The sequence below is a fragment of the Microcaecilia unicolor genome, chromosome 2 (assembly GCF_901765095.1).
Source record: "Microcaecilia unicolor chromosome 2, aMicUni1.1, whole genome shotgun sequence".
Classification (NCBI taxonomy): domain Eukaryota; kingdom Metazoa; phylum Chordata; class Amphibia; order Gymnophiona; family Siphonopidae; genus Microcaecilia; species Microcaecilia unicolor.
This window is the reverse complement of record NC_044032.1, coordinates 140,236,031-140,255,783: the sequence shown is the minus strand read 5'-3', so window position 1 is coordinate 140,255,783 and position 19,753 is coordinate 140,236,031. Positions and strand designations below refer to the sequence as shown.

At 43.6% G+C, this 19,753-nt stretch overlaps 1 protein-coding gene across 1 annotated transcript in view; it reads right to left on the bottom strand.

Annotated features, from left to right (window-relative positions):
- Window positions 1–6,220: 6,220 nt before the first annotated feature.
- RASA1 (RAS p21 protein activator 1) overlaps window positions 6,221–19,753 on the bottom strand; it is a 385,986-nt gene continuing 372,453 nt past the window's right edge. Inside the window, exons 24-25 of the mRNA XM_030193361.1 lie at window positions 18,479–18,613; window positions 6,221–6,610 (exon numbers count right to left, since the gene is read on the bottom strand). Of these exons, the coding sequence (XP_030049221.1) occupies window positions 6,527–6,610; window positions 18,479–18,613 (219 nt within the window). The 3' untranslated portion in view covers window positions 6,221–6,526. The remainder of the gene's footprint in view (window positions 6,611–18,478; window positions 18,614–19,753) is intronic.

Sequence of the window (19,753 nt, the reverse complement as noted above, 5' to 3'; positions counted from 1 at the left end):
GTGTGCAGCAAGGGCTATTTAACCCTTCGTTTTCTACACCCCAAATTTTAGCCTTTTCTGCAGGAAGGTCTGGCATACGATTCTTACGTATGCAAGTTGTTGCTTTGGCCTGTTATAGTGGCAGGATGCTTCACTGTGCTTTTGGTATCGCACCTTGTTTGTTTTTTGAAAGAGGTGAGTTTTGTACCCTCAGGATTTTTCCACTCTGTGCCTTCTTGGTGTCCTACTTCAATATCTGGAGATCACCAAGGAGTTTCACCATTCCGACCATTTGTTCATTCTTTTTGGAGGTCCTTGGAAAGGTGAAGCTGCATCAAAAGCAACTGCTGTTACTTGCTGGGTGAAAGATGCTATCATCACTTCAGCTTATATTTTGGCAAAGAAGCCACTGCTGCACAGTTTTCAGGCGCATTCTACTAGGGTGGTCGTGACTTCCTTGGTGGAGCTGCGTTTGTTTTCAGAAGAGATTTGCAGGGCACGACATGGTCCTCGATCCATATCTTAGCCAGGTATTACCTTCTGGATATTGTGCACACAGATGCCTCATTTGGGGTCTCATTTCTGGCTTCCCACCCTTTTTTGAACTACTACTTTGCTACATCCCACTAGACTCTGTTCCTTAGCGACAGCAGCAGATGAATCCAAATAATTATGTCTTACCTGATGATTTTCTTTCCTTTAGCTGCAGCAGATGGATGCAGAGGCCCACCCTGGTTAGTCGGAGGAGACTGGTTGTTCTCTCGGCTTGGCCTGGTAGTTCTTGTGTGTTTTTTTTTTTTTCAGGGCATTTCATACATTCAAGTTTTCAGTTCAGTTTGTGTATGTTGTTTTGCTGTTGGGAAGGAGATGTTTTTCCTCTGCTTTGTTATGAGAAATACTACAGACCAAGGAGCATTCTGTTTCATAAGGCACTTCAGTTCAGCGCTCTTTCCACCTGCTGGTACTTTGTTACAACCCCACTAGTCTGTGACTTCATCTGCTGTGTCAAAAGGAAAGAGAATTATCAGGACATCATTTTTCAATGCCTTAAATCATGTAGTAAAATAAAGGTACAGTACCATAAAAAAAATCATGTGCCAGTGCTGAGGAAAAAGGTGCACCCCTAACTCAGTAGTAATGAAGGATACATTAAGGATGAAATTCTGTACTATACCGGCTGCCTGATATAATCACCGCAAAACCTCTTGCACTGTCTTTCAAATGACATAGTGCATTATTCACTATTTCAAAATATTAAGTATAAATCTACCAGGCTTGAAGTAAATACAGTATATACCAGAAAACAATTCCATGGAAATAGTGATTTATTGGCAAAATATATAGGCAATAAAGCAAAAGCCAATATCACAGTAGTCCTTCTCTTGTCTTACTTTCTAATTGTTTATTTAAGACAAAAAAAATCTTAAATCCACAATATCAAATCTGACTCGCTTTCTAAACTATTAAATGTAACTGTTGGTGATGGGCATGACCAACTCCAGGTCTTGTCCCAGGAAGCAACAGCTGCTCTTAAAGCAAGTGTTTATTCTTCCAATGGCAGCTCAAGTTTGGAGGGCAAGCATTGAGTGTGAACATTAGAAGAGGGCCATAGTAATCAAGGGTCAAAAATCAGGAAAGTACACTGGCCAGTGCAGTCTGCTTCTTAGGTACGCAACTGAAGAAGGCAGCTCAGACATATGCCCCTTAATGTCTTGGGTAAATGCCTGTAGGAAAACCATGGACATGGCAAAATGATGGAGTACTAGCCCACCACTATCCCACAAAAATAGTTCAGCAAATCATGTTATAAACAACAATCCCAATTTACATGTTATACAGACAACAGCAATCCAGTTTACAAGTGAACATACTTACGTTACCAGCACTTTCAAGATTAAGTACTCATGAAACAAGTGTGACTTCAACAATTTCCAAAACTTAACATAGCATAGACAAGATCTAATTTCTACTAGATGTATAATTCCAAAATTTTGCTATTTGAAAAATCATAGCGCTCTCCTGAATACTTTTGAACTTAATTCCTCTAAACGAGGGAACTCTTACTGTGAGATGAGTACAAGTTCATTGATCTCTACCAGCTCCCACTGTGACATAATATCCTTTTAAAATTTTAAAAACAAAACAGCCTATCTTAAAAATAATTCTTGCACTGGAACTAACCAACAGTGGAAACACATGCCAAAGAGAACTGCAACCATGCAAAGTCTTTGTCTCTGTTAAGCAATAATTTTTTCTATCAGTGTTGTGCCCCTGATGTCTGATAACAGTCTCTATGGATGGTTGTGCCATAGCTCACTGATGGTATAAAGTAGCTTTAGTTCGCCCTTACACTGGCTTTACTCACATGCTATGGCCATGTTTACTGCAGCAGTAAAATGGCCAATTTTCTATTTTTTTTCAATTAACAGCCATGCATTAATGTTGCCATTAGTGTGTGTGCACTGACACCTATTTTGTAGGTTAAGGGCTCACACGCTAATCCTGCACTAATCAGTTAGTGTATGATAATGTAACTGTACTGATTAGTGCAGAAATATCCACTCTGCATTAAAAATATATATATATATATTTTTTAGCACGTGGTTTGCACACGCAGATCACAAAATTACCGGATGCCTGAGTATGTCCCATGGAATCCCGTTTTAAACTATGGTAAGCATGTGCTAGTACTGACTGCAGCTTAGTAAAAGGACCTCAAAGAAATCCAACACCCATCAAATTAAAGTCTTGAAATAGTACATTTGAAAACAAAATAGAAAAAATAATTTTTCATTCAGTACATAATTAAACTCAAACACATTGCCAGATGATAGGGTAAAAGCAGGCTGTATAATGGGGACAAATTCCTAGAAGAAAAATCCATAAACTGTTACTGCAGATCAGTGGAAATTTACTGCTTATCCTTGGGGTAAGTAGGATGGAAGCTTTCTACATTTTACGATCCTACCAGGTACTTACAATCTGAATTGGCCACTGGAAACATGATACTGGACTAGATGACACCTTTGGTCTGACACAGTATGGCAATTATGTTCAACTTTAGTATATTTGCGACTCGTCTTTTAGCTTAGTAATTTATGCTTTGTTATAATTCTTCCTCCTCTATATAGGTTTTCCTGTCTTATGTACCAATAAGCAATTGGAAAGATGTTTTCAGTTCTGCTTAATTTTCCTCTAAGAAAGGTTGTCTTAAGAAATTTGTCTGTGCCGAGACATCTTGATTTTATACGAGAAGCCTACAAGAATTGTGTTGTTGATCACTGTAGAGCTTTATAATCATCTACAAATAGTGTGATCTTACCCCTTGATCATTAACAGTTTTGGTATTAAGGCTAAACCAGTAGCCCAACTAATAATTAGAGTACTCAGTGGATTAAGTGCCAAACAAAAGTGGTCACAGATCATAGCCCTGGAATATTCCTTGCTGGATCCTTTTTAGGAATAATAAACTGTCCATCTTCATACTTCAGATGAAGTATGGTCTACCACATTTTTAAGGTGAACTTGTACTCTATCAAGCCAGAGTTTTATTTGTATATTTCAAAACAATTTATTATCCAAGGAGGAGAAATTAGGTCTTACCCAATAAATGTTCTTTCCATTAGTCCTCCCCACTATTCCCTGTGGAAAAGTTGTCTCCATCAACCAGCAGGTGGAAATAGAGAGCTGATACATCTCTTTCTTGACATCCAGTCCAGCTACTCAGCATTTACATAGACCAGGGGTTCTCAACCCAGTCCTCAGGACACATATAGCCAGTTGGGTTTTCAGGATATCTACAATGAATATGCATGAGAAAGATCTGCATACAATGGAGATAAGGCATGCAGATCTATATAATGCATATTCATTGTGGATATTCTGAAAACATCACTGGCTAGGTGTATCCCAAGGACTGGGTTGAGAACACCTGACATAGACAAGCAGTAACCACAATAACCTTAACTCGCTAACCTAACATTAATTGGATAAGCAAACGTGCGGGCCTCCTCATTTCTGGACAACGTATAGAGAACAAGAGATAAGCAGGAAGCACCATGCAAGATATAATTTTTTGGCCCATTATTTTGCATCAACCAAACATCTCAGAAACCTTGGGAGGGCCTCTGGAATAGCGAGAAGGACTAATGGAAAAAAATCATCAGGTAAGACCTAATTTCTCCTTCCATTGCATAGCTTCTCATTATTCAAGAACCTGTGAGATGTATAAAAGCAATCCGTAGAGTGGGTGGGATCCTGGCACCGCTGCCCCAAAACTGGCTTCCGAGCATGCCGCAAAAGTATGCAGTATCAACCATGTTACCATCTTGCAAATATTCGCTGGAAACAATAGTCTCCACCCAGGATGTCGCTGTATACCTTGTAGAATGAGTCCGCAAGACCCAAGGAGCCTGCTTTCCAACAAAACTGACGACAGTTTTCTTTAACCATCTAGCAATTGTGGACCATGAAGCCATGCCTCTGTTTACCAAAAAGCACAAGCAGTCTGATTTGCAAAACTCATTTGTGACTTCTAGTTATCTGAGGCCTTTATGCACATCGAGATGCTTCAAGGAAGTATACTGAGCCTCTTCCTCCTCTGCAAAAGGACAAAAGTTCCACATTGGTTGAGATGAAATGCTAATACCACTTTCAGAAGAAAGGAAGGAATGGATAACATGAGGATAGATCTAGTGAAGCTTGAAGAATGGTCTAGAATTTGGCAGCTAACATTTAATACTAAAAAATATAGGATCATGCATCTGGGCTGCAACATCTTGAGGGAGCTGTACAGTGTAGGGGGTGAAGTACTTCTGTGTACAAAAGAAGAACAGGACTTGGAGGTGATCACATCAGACAATCTTAAGGTTGTCACACAGGTAGAAAAGGTGATGGCAAAAGCCAGAAGGATGTGCTCTCCTTTTATCCAAATTTCTGGTTACCTAGTCAAAGAATTGAATCAGCTTTATCTCTAGTAAATGCTGCCGCAGGTCCTGCCATCCTCTGTTTTTAGAAGCATTTCTATTAATCTGCTAACTGGTCTGTAGTTCCTCCTGTTTTTGTAGAGAGGAACCAACACTCATCCTTCTCCAGGTCTTCTGACCATTTGGCAGGAAAGTGGAGCTTCCCACCCCAAAACTTCCTTAAGTTCCTTCTGTATCCTTGGATGTATTCCAGCTAGCCCCAATGCTTTGTCTACTTTTAGCTTAGGTAACTCATCATGAAGAGTCTTCTGAAAAAATCATTCAAGGTCTACCTCACCTCCATTCCTATTTGCATTCTACAATTTATTTATTTGCAGTATTTGCATCCCCCATTTTCCCACACACTAGCAGGCTCAATGTGGCTTACAAGACACCGTATTGGGTCAATGTTAAACAAACACAATCAGAAATAGGGTACTCAGTTCCACTCCCGGTCCCATATGTCTGTGAACAGATCAGAAATATTTAAGCAATTCAAATGAATTGATCATATTAAAATGGGTGTTCCTGAATACCTTACTACTCTGAGGAAATATTTATTCTGGACAAAAAGCAAGTCAAGAAAGAGAATGGTAAAACAGATTGGTTATCAACAGACAAAGGAGTAAGGCAAGGCTATATTTTTCCACCTTTTATCTGTTTAACTTCTGTGCTGAATACATCACAATGAATATGGATTCAAAATAGGAGGAAAGGTTAAAAATAAACATTTTCAAAATATTTTAAGCATTCACCTGCAAATTCCAGAAGCCTATAAAGAAATAGATATTCTAATTACACAACGACCAACTAGCTAATACTTTAACAAAATGGTTTAATGAATACATGCATGTCCGATACATCAATAAAATTATTGCATTCAAATTGACTGTAGTAAACATTTTAACAAAAGCTTTGCAGAATACTTGGTTTGGATGGAAAAATTATTTTAACAGAATCAGTGATACATTAAAAATAAACCCAGCATGACCCATTCTGTATACTTTCTTTATAAACAATTCCAGCAACAGTATTGCTATTTTATATAATTTTTTTCCAACATGTACAGCAAAGATTGTTTTTACAGTTATGTCAGTTTAAAAATTGTAACTACAAAATAAGTTGATCAAATAGTCTTGGAGCAACAACTCCTACCACTTAAATTACAGTATAAAAACAACCTGTAACCCATTTATACACAACTGACAAAATATATGAACAGGGTTTTTTTTTCTTGTGCCAGCTCTTTACTTTATGGTAGACAGCAATACTTTGGCAATCTAATGTATTGAAAATGTTTCAGAGTTCAAGGCATATCGCACCATCTTGCTTTGTAGAAGGCAATCAATATACCAAGGCTCAGAGGTCTGTAAAAATTGTTTCAAAGTGGAAAAGTGCAATTATCCTGCACAAATAGCTTAATTGGCTCCTGGCACAATTCAACAGCAGAACGTCTACTTTTGCATAGTTCATACAACACTGTGAACGTGGAAGTGTGCTGTTTTTGGCAAGAGGAAGAAGTGATACTGTGAATTTCCAGCTTGGATATGCTGGACTTATGCAGAATTCTTGGTAGAAGACTGCTACCTGATGTTGTTAGCTGCTGAATACTGGTTTTGTTTCTGCTGAAGAAGTTCTGTAATGGCCAGAAGTTTCTTGAGAACATGCTGTAAAATAAAACAGAGGAGGCGTGTTATTTTAATTGCAATATTAATAATTTTGTCCCATCATAAGAAAGAATACTTTTTCCGTGAATTTTTGTTACTCAAAGACCTATTTAACATATCATACCAATTGAATACAGTACACATGAAGCTTCTTTTCAGGCTTAGAAAACAACACACAATCAGCCGTGTTTTCTACAGCTTAGCATGTGACAGTAGACATTAGTGTATACTAAATGTCATACTACTAATTTTATTCTTAGGCAGCTCTTAATACATATTATTGTCTATTAGTACAAACTAAGCTTTAGTGATCACCACCCATAAGTATTGCAGTGGATTTCATACAGAGACCCACAATGATATTTTTCACCAGTTAAAGCTCCATATTTAAATTTCAACATTTCCTGAAATGCAGATGGAAAAAGAAACAACAAAAAAAATGGACGAGAAAAATCTTCAAAGAAAAATAATCTCTCAAAGGATAAAGTTGCTGACTAGTGGTTAAAACCCAGTGGGCTGAGGACCAGGGATGCTGGAGTTCAAATCCTGCTCAAGATTGTAAAGACACCACAGCTGTACTTGTATTTTCCCCTTTGAACCCTGGTAGTCCTTTACGGAAATCTTTTTAAAGATCTGAGATACAGGAAGCAATTTCAGAAACCCGCCCAGCTGTATCAACACTGAGGCCAGGGAGTTAGTGCTATACCTTGGGATGAAGACCTCCCTGAACAGCAGGTGCCTCTACAGCCTGCTTTGAGAAGCTGCATCATGGGATGATATGGAAATGACAACAGCTTTAGGGGGGAACACAGAGAAAATTTTATTGATCTCCCCACAGAAGATACCTCAAGTGAATGGGAGAGACTGTTGAATATACAGAATCTGGGTGTCCCGAAGGTGAGACTACTGCGACAGAAGCGCAGACTGAGGGAAATCCAAGCAACAGAAGTATACGGTACTGCTGTGAACGATCCAAGTTGGTCCAAGAGTGCTCCTTTTTTTTCATGAATTCTCTCTGGTATGCCCAAAATAATTTTCCCTTTGAGACCATATGGCAGGCAATACCAGAGCTGGGTCAAGCTCTTGTGCCTCAAATTGTGATCTGTAAAAATATAGGAAACTGAGCTCAAGATAAAAGCTGAGGATATTAGACAGATACAAATGGAGAATTTTAGAACCAGACTTCAGTTTTCCCAGGAGTTAAATGTGGTGACTAAGGATATCACTAACTTAAAACAAGACTGAGGCATTAGAGAATGTTACTAAAAATTAACCTTCACCTTCAGGTTATTGTGCCTCTTGTATTTTTTCAAGGGATTTTTGAAACGTATTTGATGTTTTGAAGGCTCCAGAGGCATCATTTCCCTCTTTCAACAATGTATCAATTTACATTTAAGATGATGTTTGGGGATTGTCAGCAAGATATGGGTCAAACAATGGATTCATTGGATGTTACCTCCTTATTAAAAAACAAATTGATTTACACAACATTAGTGACCATAGTACTCAAGTGCAGAAAGACAGGTTGTTACATTTAAGCATCATGATAGTTCCTTTTTGTACTGTACAGATTGTTTCTGACAACTAGGGAAACTCACATAAGGAAGTAATTACTGTTGTTAAGGCCTGGAGTACTTTCAAACGGGTGCTTTGCTTTTTTTTTCTCAAACATCCATGTAAATGTTTTGTTAAGTATCATACTGGCAAATGTGTTTTCTTTGAATCTGCTCAGCTTGTGACATCTGTTAACATCAGGAGGACCTCTGAAGATCTAGATTTGAACCCCCTGCAAGATTATTTGTACATACTTATTTTTATTACTTCCTGATGGCAGCAGGTGCGGGCAAACTGTAGTGAAAAGAACTATATGCTTTAGAAATTATTTAGCTGAATCAGAAGAACTGAAACATTACAAAATGCTGCTTTTCTAATGGAATAAGGAAAAACACAGATTATATTCTGAACATATCAATCTTTGCAGAATAACCCTTGGACAGTATGTTTTAATGTAAGAGCGGAGGCAGATCATATGAATGTATGGGTGCAACTGCCCCCTCAGTTACTCCAATTGACCAAATATAATTGATTAGATTCAGCTGATCAAACAGCCAAGCTTCACTGTAGCCATCCCAGCCTCACTACAACCTTACCATGAGAATGCAGTAGTCGCCACAAAGTTTCTACAAGCTTACTATACCATGATGAACGGAAGTTCCAGAAGAGATGGGAAAAATTTGTTGAAATGGGTTACAAAGCCATTTCTAAAGTTAATAGGACTCCCTTAAACCACAGTGAGAGCAATTATCTCCAAATGGAGAAAACGTATAACAGTAGTGAATCTTCCCAGGAGTGGCAGGTCTGCCAAAATGACTCCATGGGTACAGCAACAACTCATCCATAAAGTCACAAACTTCATAAAAGAATATCCAGAGAACTGGAAGCCTCTTTAGCTCATGACTCCAGAATAAGAAAGACTGGATCAAAATGGGATTAATGGGAAAGTAGTACGGCAGAAACTGCTTCTATCCAAGAGTAGAATCAATGTTCATCTCACTTTGCAAAACATACTTGGATGATCCCACAAGCCTTTTCTATGGACAGACGAGTCAAAAGTAAACTATCTGGGCAACACAGGTCCCATTATGTGGTGTAAAACAAATACAACATTTCAAAGAAAGAACATGATACCAACAAACATGGTGGTAGTAGTAAGACGCTGTGGGGGTGCTTTGCTGCCTCAGTACCTGGAAAACTTGTCATTATTGAAGGAGCCATGAATTCTGCACTGTACCATAAAATTCTTAGGGAGAATGTCCAGTCATTCGTCTGTGAGCAGAAGCTGAAGTGTAATGGGTTATGCAGCAAGACAATGATTCAACACACAAAACAACTCTATATTCTGCCCAGAGTACTGCTAGAATTGAAAAATGAACTTGCAGAACTACTGTTAGTAATACTGAATTTATCTTTAAAACCAAGCATGGTACTGGAAGATTGGAGGGTGGTCAATGTAACGCCGATTTTTAAAAAGGTTCCAGAGGTGATCCAGGGAATTACAGACTGATGAGCCTCACATCAGTGCCGGGCAAGAGAGCATATTCTAAAGGATGGATTAATGAGACAAAGCCAACATGGACTTAGTGAAGGAGAATCTTCCCTCACCACTCTACATTTCTTTGACGGGGTGAACAAACATGTGAATAAAGGTGACCCGGTTGATACTGTGTATCTGGATTTTCTAAAGGCATTTGACAAAGTACCTCATGAAAGACTCCAGAGGAAATTGGAGAGTCATGGGATAGGAGGTAGTATTTTATTGTGGATTAAAAACTGGTTAAAAGATAGAAAACCGAGTAGAGTTAAACGGTCAGTATTCTTAATAGAGAAGGGTACATAGTGGCCTTCTGCAAGGGTCTGTGCTGGGACTGCTGCTTTTTAACATATTTATAAATGATCTAGAGATGGGAGCGAGGTAATTAAATTTGTTGACGCTACAAAGTTATTCAAAGTTGTTAAATCGCAAGAGGATTGTGAAAAATTACAAGAGGACATTATGAAACAGGGAGACTGGGCATCCAAATGGCAGATGATGTTTAATGTGAGCAAGTGCAAAGTGATGCATGTGGGAAAGAGGAACCAAATTTATAGCTACGTGATGCAAGGTTCCACATTAGGCATCACCGACTAGGAAATGTATCTCTGTGTCATCGTTGATGATACGTTGAAACCCTCTGCTCAGTGTGTGGCGGCAGTGAAACAAATAGATATTAAGAAAGGAATGGGAAAAAAATGAGGATGTTATAATGCCTTTGTATTGCTCCATGGTGTGACCACACCTCGAATACTGTGTGCAATTCTGGTCATCACATCTAAAAAAAGATATAGTGGAATTAGAAAAGGTACAGAGAAGGGTGACGAAAATAATAAAGGAGATGAGATGACATCCCTATCAGGAAAGGCTAAAGCGGTTAGGGCTTCTTCAGGTTGGAGAAAAGATGTTTGAGAGGTGACATGACAGATCTATAAAACAATGAGTACAGTGGAACGGGAACAAGTGAATTGCTTGTTTACTCTTTCCAAAAATACTAAGACTAGGGGGCATACAATGAAGCTACAAAGTAGTAAATTTAAAACAAATCGGAGAAAATACTTCTTCACTCAATGTGTAATTAAACTTTGGAATTTGTTGCCAGAGAATGAAGTAAAAACAGTTAAGCTTAGAAGGGTTTAAAAAAGGTTTGGATAACTTCCTAAAAGAAAAGTCCATAAGAGCGAATGCTACATACCTGTAGAAGGTATTCTCCGAGGACAGCAGGCTGATTGTTCTCACTGATGGGTGACGTCCACGGCAGCCCCTCCAATCGGAAACTTCACTAGCAAAGGCCTTTGCTAGTCCTCGCGCGCCCATGCGCACCGCGCATGCGCGGCCGTCTTCCCGCCCGAACCGGCTTGTGTTCGTCAGTCCCATATGTAGCAAGACAAAGACACAACTCCAAAGGGGAGGCGGGCGGGTTTGTGAGAACAATCAGCCTGCTGTCCTCGGAGAATACCTTCTACAGGTATGTAGCATTCGCTTTCTCCGAGGACAAGCAGGCTGCTTGTTCTCACTGATGGGGTATCCCTAGCCCCCAGGCTCACTCAAAACAACAAACATGGTCAATTGGGCCTCGCAACGGCGAGGACATAACTGAGACTGACCTAACAACTTATCCAACTAACTGAGAGTGTAGCCTGGAACAGAATAAACATGGGCCTAGTGGGGTGGAGTTGGATTCTAAACCCCGAACAGATTCTGAAGTACTGACTGCCCGAACCGACTGTCGCGTCAGGTATCCTGCTGCAGGCAATAATGAGATGTGAATGTGTGGACAGATGACCACGTCGCAGCTTTGCAAATCTCTTCAATAGTGGCTGACTTCAAGTGGGCTACCGACGCTGCCATGGCTCTAACATTATGAGCCGTGACATGACCCTCAAGAGCCAGCCCAGCCTGGGCGTAAATGAAGGAAATGCAATCTGCTAGCCAATTGGATATGGTGCGTTTCCCCACAGCCACTCCCCTCCTGTTGGGATCAAAAGAAACAAACAATTGGGCGGACTGTCTGTTGGGCTGTGTCCGCTCCAGATAGAAGGCCAATGCTCTCTTGCAGTCCAATGTGTGCAGCTGACGTTCAGCAGGGCAGGAATGAGGACGGGGAAAGAATGTTGGCAAGACAATTGACTGGTTCAGATGGAACTCCGACACAACCTTTGGCAAGAACTTAGGGTGAGTGCGGAGGACTACTCTGTTATGATGAAATTTGGTGTAAGGGGCCTGGGCTACCAGGGCCTGAAGCTCACTGACTCTACGAGCTGAAGTAACTGCCACCAAGAAAATGACCTTCCAGGTCAAGTACTTCAGATGGCAGGAGTTCAGTGGCTCAAAAGGAGGTTTCATCAGCTGGGTGAGAACGACATTGAGATCCCATGACACTGTAGGAGGTTTGACAGGGGGCTTTGACAAAAGCAAACCTCTCATGAAGCGAACAACTAAAGGCTGTCCTGAGATCGGCTTACCTTCCACACGGTAATGGTATGCACTGATTGCGCTAAGGTGAACCCTTACAGAGTTGGTCTTGAGACCAGACTCAGACAAGTGCAGAAGGTATTCAAGCAGTGTCTGTGTAGGACAAGAGCGAGGATCTAGGGCCTTGCTGTCACACCAGACGGCAAACCTCCTCCATAGAAAGAAGTAACTCCTCTTAGTGGAATCTTTCCTGGAAGCAAGCAAGATGCGGGAGACACCCTCTGACAGACCCAAAGAGGCAAAGTCTACGCTCTCAACATCCAGGCCGTGAGAGCCAGAGACTGGAGGTTGGGATGCAGAAGCGCCCCTTCGTCCTGTGTGATGAGGGTCGGAAAACACTCCAATCTCCACGGTTCTTCGGAGGATAACTCCAGAAGAAGAGGGAACCAGATCTGACGTGGCCAAAAAGGAGCGATCAGAATCATGGTGCCTCGAGGTATGGGAGGATAAGCATACAGCAGACCTTCCCCCCAGTCCAGGAGGAAGGCATCCGATGCCAGTCTGCCGTGGGCCTGAAGCCTGGAACAGAACTGAGGGACTTTGTGGTTGGCTCGAGATGCAAAGAGATCTACCAAGGGGGTGCCCCACACCTGGAAGATCTGTCGCACTACACGGGAATTGAGCGACCACTCGTGAGGTTGCATAATCCTGCTCAACCTGTTGGCCAGACTGTTGTTTACGCCTGCCAGATAAGTGGCTTGGAGCACCATGCCGTGACGGCGAGCCCAGAGCCACATGCTGACGGCTTCCTGACACAGGGGGCGAGATCCGGTGCCCCCCTGCTTGTTGATGTAATACATGGCAACCTGGTTGTCTGTCTGAATTTGGATAATTTGGTGGGACAGCCGATCTCTGAAAGCCTTCAGAGCGTTCCAGACCGCTCGTAACTGCAGGAGATTGATCTGCAGATCGCGTTCCTGGAGGGACCAGCTTCCCTGGGTGTGAAGCCCATCGACATGAGCTCCCCACCCCAGGAGAGACGCATCCGTAGTCAGCACTTTTTGTTGCTGAGGAATTTGGAAAGGACGTCCCAGAGTCAAATTGGACCAAATCGTCCACCAATACAGGGATTTGAGAAAACTCATGGACAGATGGATCACGTCTTCTAGATCCCCAGCAGCCTGAAACCACTGGGAAGCTAGGGTCCATTGAGCAGATCGCATTTGAAGGCGGGCCATGGGAGTCACATGAACTGTGGAGGCCATGTGGCCCAGCAATCTCAACATCTGCCGAGCTGTGATCTGCTGGGACGCTCGTACCCGCGAGACGAGGGACAACAAGTTGTTGGCTCTCGTCTCTGGGAAATAGGCACAAGCCGTCCGTGAATCCAGCAGAGCTCCTATGAATTCTAGTCTCTGCACTGGGAGAAGGTGGGACTTTGGATAATTTATCACAAACCCCAGTAGCTCCAGGAGGCGAAGTCATCTGCATGGACTGTAGAGCTCCTGCCTCGGATGTGTTCTTCACCAGCCAATCGTCGAGATAAGGGAACACATGCACTCCCAGTCTGCGAAGCGCCGCTGCTATTACAGCCAGGCACTTCGTGAACACTCTGGGCGCAGAGGCGAGCCCAAAGGGTAGCACACAGTACTGGAAGTGACGTGTGCCCAGCTGAAATCGCAGATACTGTCTGTGAGCTGGCAGTATCGGGATGTGCGTGTAGGCGTCCTTCAAGTCCAGACAGCATAGCCAGTCGTTTTCCTGAATCATGGGAAGAAGGGTGCCCAGGGAAAGCATCCTGAACTTTTCCTTTACCAGATATTTGTTCAGGGCCCTTAGGTCTAGGATGGGACGCATCCCCCCTGTTTTCTTTTCCACAAGGAAGTACCTGGAATAGAATCCCAGCCCTTCTTGCCCGGATGGCACGGGCTCGACCGCATTGGCGCTGAGAAGGGCAGAGAGTTCCTCTGCAAGTACCTGCTTGTGCTGGAAGCTGTAAGACTGAGCTCCCGGTGGGCAATTTGGAGGCTTGGAGGCCAAATTGAGGGTGCATCCTTGCCGGACTATTTGAAGAACCCACTGATCGGAGGTTATGAGAGGCCACCTTTGGTGAAAAACTTTTAACCTCCCCCCGACCGGCAGATCGCCCGGCACTAACACGTTGATGTCGGCTATGCTCTGCTGGAGCCAGTCAAAAGCTCGCCCCTTGCTTTTGCTGGGGAGCTGAGGGGCCTTGCTGAGGCGCACGCTGCTGACGAAAGTGAGCGCGCTGGGGCTTAGCCTGGGCCGCAGGCTGTCGAGAAGGAGGATTGTACCTACGCTTACCAGAAGAGTAGGGAACAGTCTTCCTTCCCCCATAAAAACGTCTACCTGTGGAGGTAGAAGCTGAAGGCTGCCGGCGGGAGAACTTGTCGAAAGCGGTATCCCGCTGGTGGAGCTGCTCTACCACCTGTTCGACCTCTCCAAAAATATTGTCCGCAATCCGCTGCTGGATCCTATTCTCCAGGTCGGAGGCATGCAGCCATGAGAGTCTGCGCATCACCACACCTTGAGCAGCGGCCCTGGACGCAACATCAAAGGTATCATATACCCCTCTGGCCAGGAATTTTCTGCACGCCTTCAAGCTGCCTGACCACCTCCTGAAATGGCTTGCTTGCTCAGGAGGGAGCTTGTCCTCCAAGCCCGCCAACTGCCGCACATTGTTCCGCATGTGTATGCTCGTGTAGAGCTGGTAAGACTGAATTTTGACCACGAGCATAGAGGAATGGTAGGCCTTCCTCCCAAAGGAGTCTAAGGTTCTAGAGTCCTTGCCCGGAGGCGCCGAAGCATGCTCCCTAGAACTCTTAGCCTTTTTTAGGGCCAAATCCACAACTCCAGAGTCGTGAGGCAACTGAGTGCGCATCAGCTCTGGGTCCCCATGGATCCGGTACTGGGACTCGATCTTCTTGGGAATGTGGGGATTACTTAGAGGCTTGGTCCAGTTCACCAGCAATGTCTTTTTTAGGACATGATGCATGGGTACTGTGGACGCTTCCTTAGGTGGAGAAGGATAGTCCTGGAGCTTAAACATTTCAGCCCTGGGCTCGTCCTCCACAACCACAGGGAAGGGGATGGCCGTAGACATCTCCCGGACAAAGGCCGCAAAAGACAGACTCTCGGGAGGAGAAAGCTGCCTTTCAGGGGAGGGAGTGGGATCAGAAGGAAGGCCATTAGACTCCTTGTCAGAGAAATATCTGATGTCCTCCTCCTCCTCCCACGAGGCCTCACCATCGGTATCACACACAAGTTCATGAACCTGTGTCTGAAGCCGTGCCCGGCTCGACTCCGTGGAAACACGGCCACGGTGTGAGCGTCAAGAGGTAGACTCCCTCGCCCGCACCGGCGAAGCTCCCTCTGCCGACGTCATCGGGGAGCCTTCCTGGGAGGCGACCGGAGTCGGTACCGCAAGCGGCACCGATGTTGGAGACCTCACCCCGGGCAAGGGGCCAGCCGGCGCCTCACTCGATGGTACCGGTGGCGCAAGCACCCCCGGTACCGGAGGGGAAGGGCGCAACAGCTCTCCCAGGATCTCTGGGAGAACGGCCCGGAGACTCTTGTGTAGAGGGCGGCTGTGGAGAAAGACATGGAAGCCGATGCAGGTGTCGAAGTCAGAGTCTGTTCGGGCGTGGAGGCTGTTCTGGGCTGTCCAAGGTGGAGCGCATCGACACCTCCTGAACAGAGGGTGAGCGGTCCTCCCGGTGCCGATGCCTACTGGGTGCCGACTTCCTCAGCGACCCAGAGCTCTCGGTACCGACGCGGGAAGGAGACCTGTGTCGATGCTTCTTTGACTTTTTCAAACGAAGCATGTCACCGGAGCTTCCCGGTACCGACGAGGAGGACGTAGGATCCAGCCGTCACTTCCTCGGGGCCGAGGCCGAAGAAGGTCGGTCTCGGGGAGGCTGTACCACAGGAGCCCTCAGGGTAGGGGGAGACCCACCCGAAGGCTCACCGCCACCAGCAGGGGAATGGACAGCCCTCACCTGCACTCCAGTCGAAGCACCACCGTCCAACGACATCAGCACTAGTGGAGGTCCCGGTACCACCGACGCTGCCTTCCGATGTCTCGGCCCGACGATGCAGAGGGTCGATGCCTCGATGCAATCGATACAGTCGCGGCCGAGGGCGGAGGTCTTGACGCTGTCGACGTCGATGCACTCGATACTCCCGGTGCCGATGCCGATGAAGAGCCCGTGAACAACACGTTCCACTGGGCCAATCTCGCTACCTGAGTCCTTTTTTGTAAAAGGGCGCAAAGACTACAGGCCTGCGGGCGGTGCCCAGCCCCCAGACACTGAAGACACGACGCGTGCCTATCAGTGAGCGAGATTACCCGGGCGCACTGGGTGCACTTCTTCAAGCCGCTGGGAGACTTCGATGACATGGGCGGAAAAATCACGCCGGCGAAATCAAAACTCGTAATTGCGGTAAGGCACCAAAATGAGAGGGAGAAAAAACTCGACCCGAGGCCTCAAAAGGGCCTACCCCGAAAACGAAAGAAAACTTAATGGGGCAAAAAACTGGAAATACGGGAAGGGGAAAAAGATCGAAAGGCCCTTCTCCGAAATCCTTTTTTTTTTTTTTTTTTTTAATAAGCGAAAGTCAAAAAGACGCGCGAGGATCAACTTATGGGGCGCGAACGGCGCAAACACGACCGTACCGAGCGCGGACAAAAGAAGACTGACGAACATGAGCCGGTTCGGGCGGGAAGACGGCCGCGCGAGGACTAGCAAAGGCCTTTGCTAGTGAAGTTTCCGACTGGAGGGGCTGCCGTGGACGTCACCCATCAGTGAGAACAAGCAGCCTGCTTGTCCTCGGAGAACCATTATTAAGATGGACTGGGGGAAAATCCACTACTTATTTCTAGGATAAGAAGCATAAAATGTACTGTACTGTTTTGGGATCTTGCCAGGTACTTGTAACCTGGATTGGCTACTGTTGGAAACAGGATGCTGGGTTTGATGGACCTTCAGTCTGTCCCAGTATGGCAACGCTTATATTCTTATATTCTACATCCTACATCTCAGCTGCTGAGGAGAAACAAAATTAAATTTTGATTTGGTCTACTCTGAAATTCTGCTGCGGGACATGAAACAAGCAGTTCATGCACAAAAGCTTACCAATGTGTCTCAATAAAAGCAATTCTATGAAGAAGAGTGGCCTAAGATTACTCAACAGCAATGTGACATCAAATTATAAGAAGCTTTTGGTTGCAATTATTGCTGTTACAGGTGGTGTAACCGTTATTAAATTTGTTTTTTCACATGGGTGTTGGATAACTATAGATTCCCAAATAATGACAATTTATTATGTTTAAAGATTAGAAAACTGATAAAGAGGAAATCAGGATGGGGTAAATACTTCTCACACTACTGTATGATTGTTCTACTATACTGTTGTGTATAGTTCTGCCAATCTCCAAGTTTACCTCATTTACTGTTTATCGTAAGAGCCAACTTTTCAAAATGATTGGCGGTGCTAAACCAGTGGAAATTATCTCTTCCTGGACAGAGTCAAGGAGTTTGTTCAATATTAGGGATGCTCAAGCACCCAGAGCACCCACAGAGCTGGCTTCTATGGTATTAATGCTTATATTTGGTCATACTATTAACACAACTGTAATGCTAAGAATTTGTTTAGGGGAAAGAAGATACATGTGTTTTTGATATTTCAAGGGAGACCAGAAGTACAGAAAACAATTTTTGCTTCTTCACTCTTAAGTGCTCCACATGGCTGCAAAAGTTTACCTAAAATTCCCTTGTAAATATGTCATGGTTTTGTTTTCTGCAAAGTGTGTCTTCTGGGAACCTAAACATTTGACTATTTCCTTGGCCACTAAGGCCTCTCTGGGGAGACCTCACCCAGCTGGGGATTTGTGAGTGTAGTCTGCTCATATACTGGGATCCTTTCCTTTTGAAAGTTAATATTTCTTTTCTTATTCCTCCATTATTATTAAAATTGGAACTCTCAATACTGAAGACATAAGCTAAACAAAGATGTTTATTTCTTCATTACTTCATATTTTATTTTCCTATTAGCAATTCTGTATCTACTTGATTCAGTTATTCTGTACACGATTTGCTTGATTTACTTTTTAGAAATTTCAAAAATTAAAAATATATATTTTTTTGCAATGAAAGGTGAATAAATAGCATTTAAGATTCTGCATGTTCCAAATGATATGGCTTATAAGATAAATTTAAAAAACACTGGTCTGTGAGTTTTTCGGCTGGGATCCTAGATGCTGCGTCTCTTTTTATTGGTTCTTAGTGTTGTGATCCTTGTTGTGAAAGAACAGTTTTAAAGTAATGATTAGAGTTTCTTACCTGCTGTGCACCACGCTCATTACTGAGTGTTCGAAGTTCATCCGAATGTGCTACACACATTTCATGCAAGGCTGCCAAGTCACGGGACAAATCAGTCCTAAAGTGCTCGGTAGTGTCTGGTAGCTCAGGGACGTTCTTTAACAAATAAGTGATATAAAAGTAAGAATCTTCAATTATAAAATAATATGAAAAGCCATCCTTGAAGCAATGCTAAGGTTATGCTATTTTTTATGACTATATAATATTAACATATCACTCAACAGTCAATATAAGAACTGGCACATTTTCATACTAATTACTCCAAATAATTTCTAAAGCCATAATCAGACATCATTGTAATCATTCATTTATTAACTTGAGTTTTGCTTACGTCAGTTACTTCAGACCTACCATGCCCTCTAACATCCTCCCTGACATCCTGTTACCAGCTGACAAAATACAGTTTAAAACATACACACCAAAAAAAAACAGAACACAAAATAAAACAAAACCCCCAAACCAAAAATAATGCTCTCATAATCAGATGTGCTCAAACTCTGTTCTTGAAGAACATAGCTAAGTTGGGTTTTCAGGATTTCAACAAAGTATGCGATCCATTTGCACGTACTACTTCCACTGTATGTCTATAGATCTCGTATATATTTTGTACAAAACCTGAAAACCCGAATATGAGCCATACTGGATCAGACCAATTGTCCATCACAAGTACCTGACAGAAACCCAAACAGAAGCAACATTCCATGCTACCAATCCCAGGGCAAGCAGTGGCTTCCTTGTCTCTCTCTCAATAGCAGAGAATGGACTTTTCATCCAGGAACTTGTCGAAATCTTTTTTAAACCCAGATAGGTTAACCACTGTTACTACATTCTCTGGAAATGAGTTCCAGAGCTTAACTATTCATTGGGTGAAAAAAGGTAAAATTATGTATCATCTAATATAAAACGCACCGTGAACGTTCTGAAGACAACGTTCTGAAGCCACTCAAACACTCCCTGTAGGGTTCGTGGATTCGTGGTGTGAAGCCAGCCAGCCGTCTCTGCCCCGCACTCGCGTCAAACGTCATGACGTCGAGGCCGGAAAAAAAACAAACAATTCCGGCAGCGCAGCGTCAGGGAAGGAGGCAGCGCTCCCGACGTCTCTAGCCTTCCCTTCGCTGTGTTCCGCCTTCTTCTGACGTCAAGGATGACGTCAGAAGAAGGCGGAACACAGCTAAGGGAAGGCTAGACGTCGGAAGCGCCGCCTCCTTCCCTGACGCTGCGCTGCCGGAACCGCCA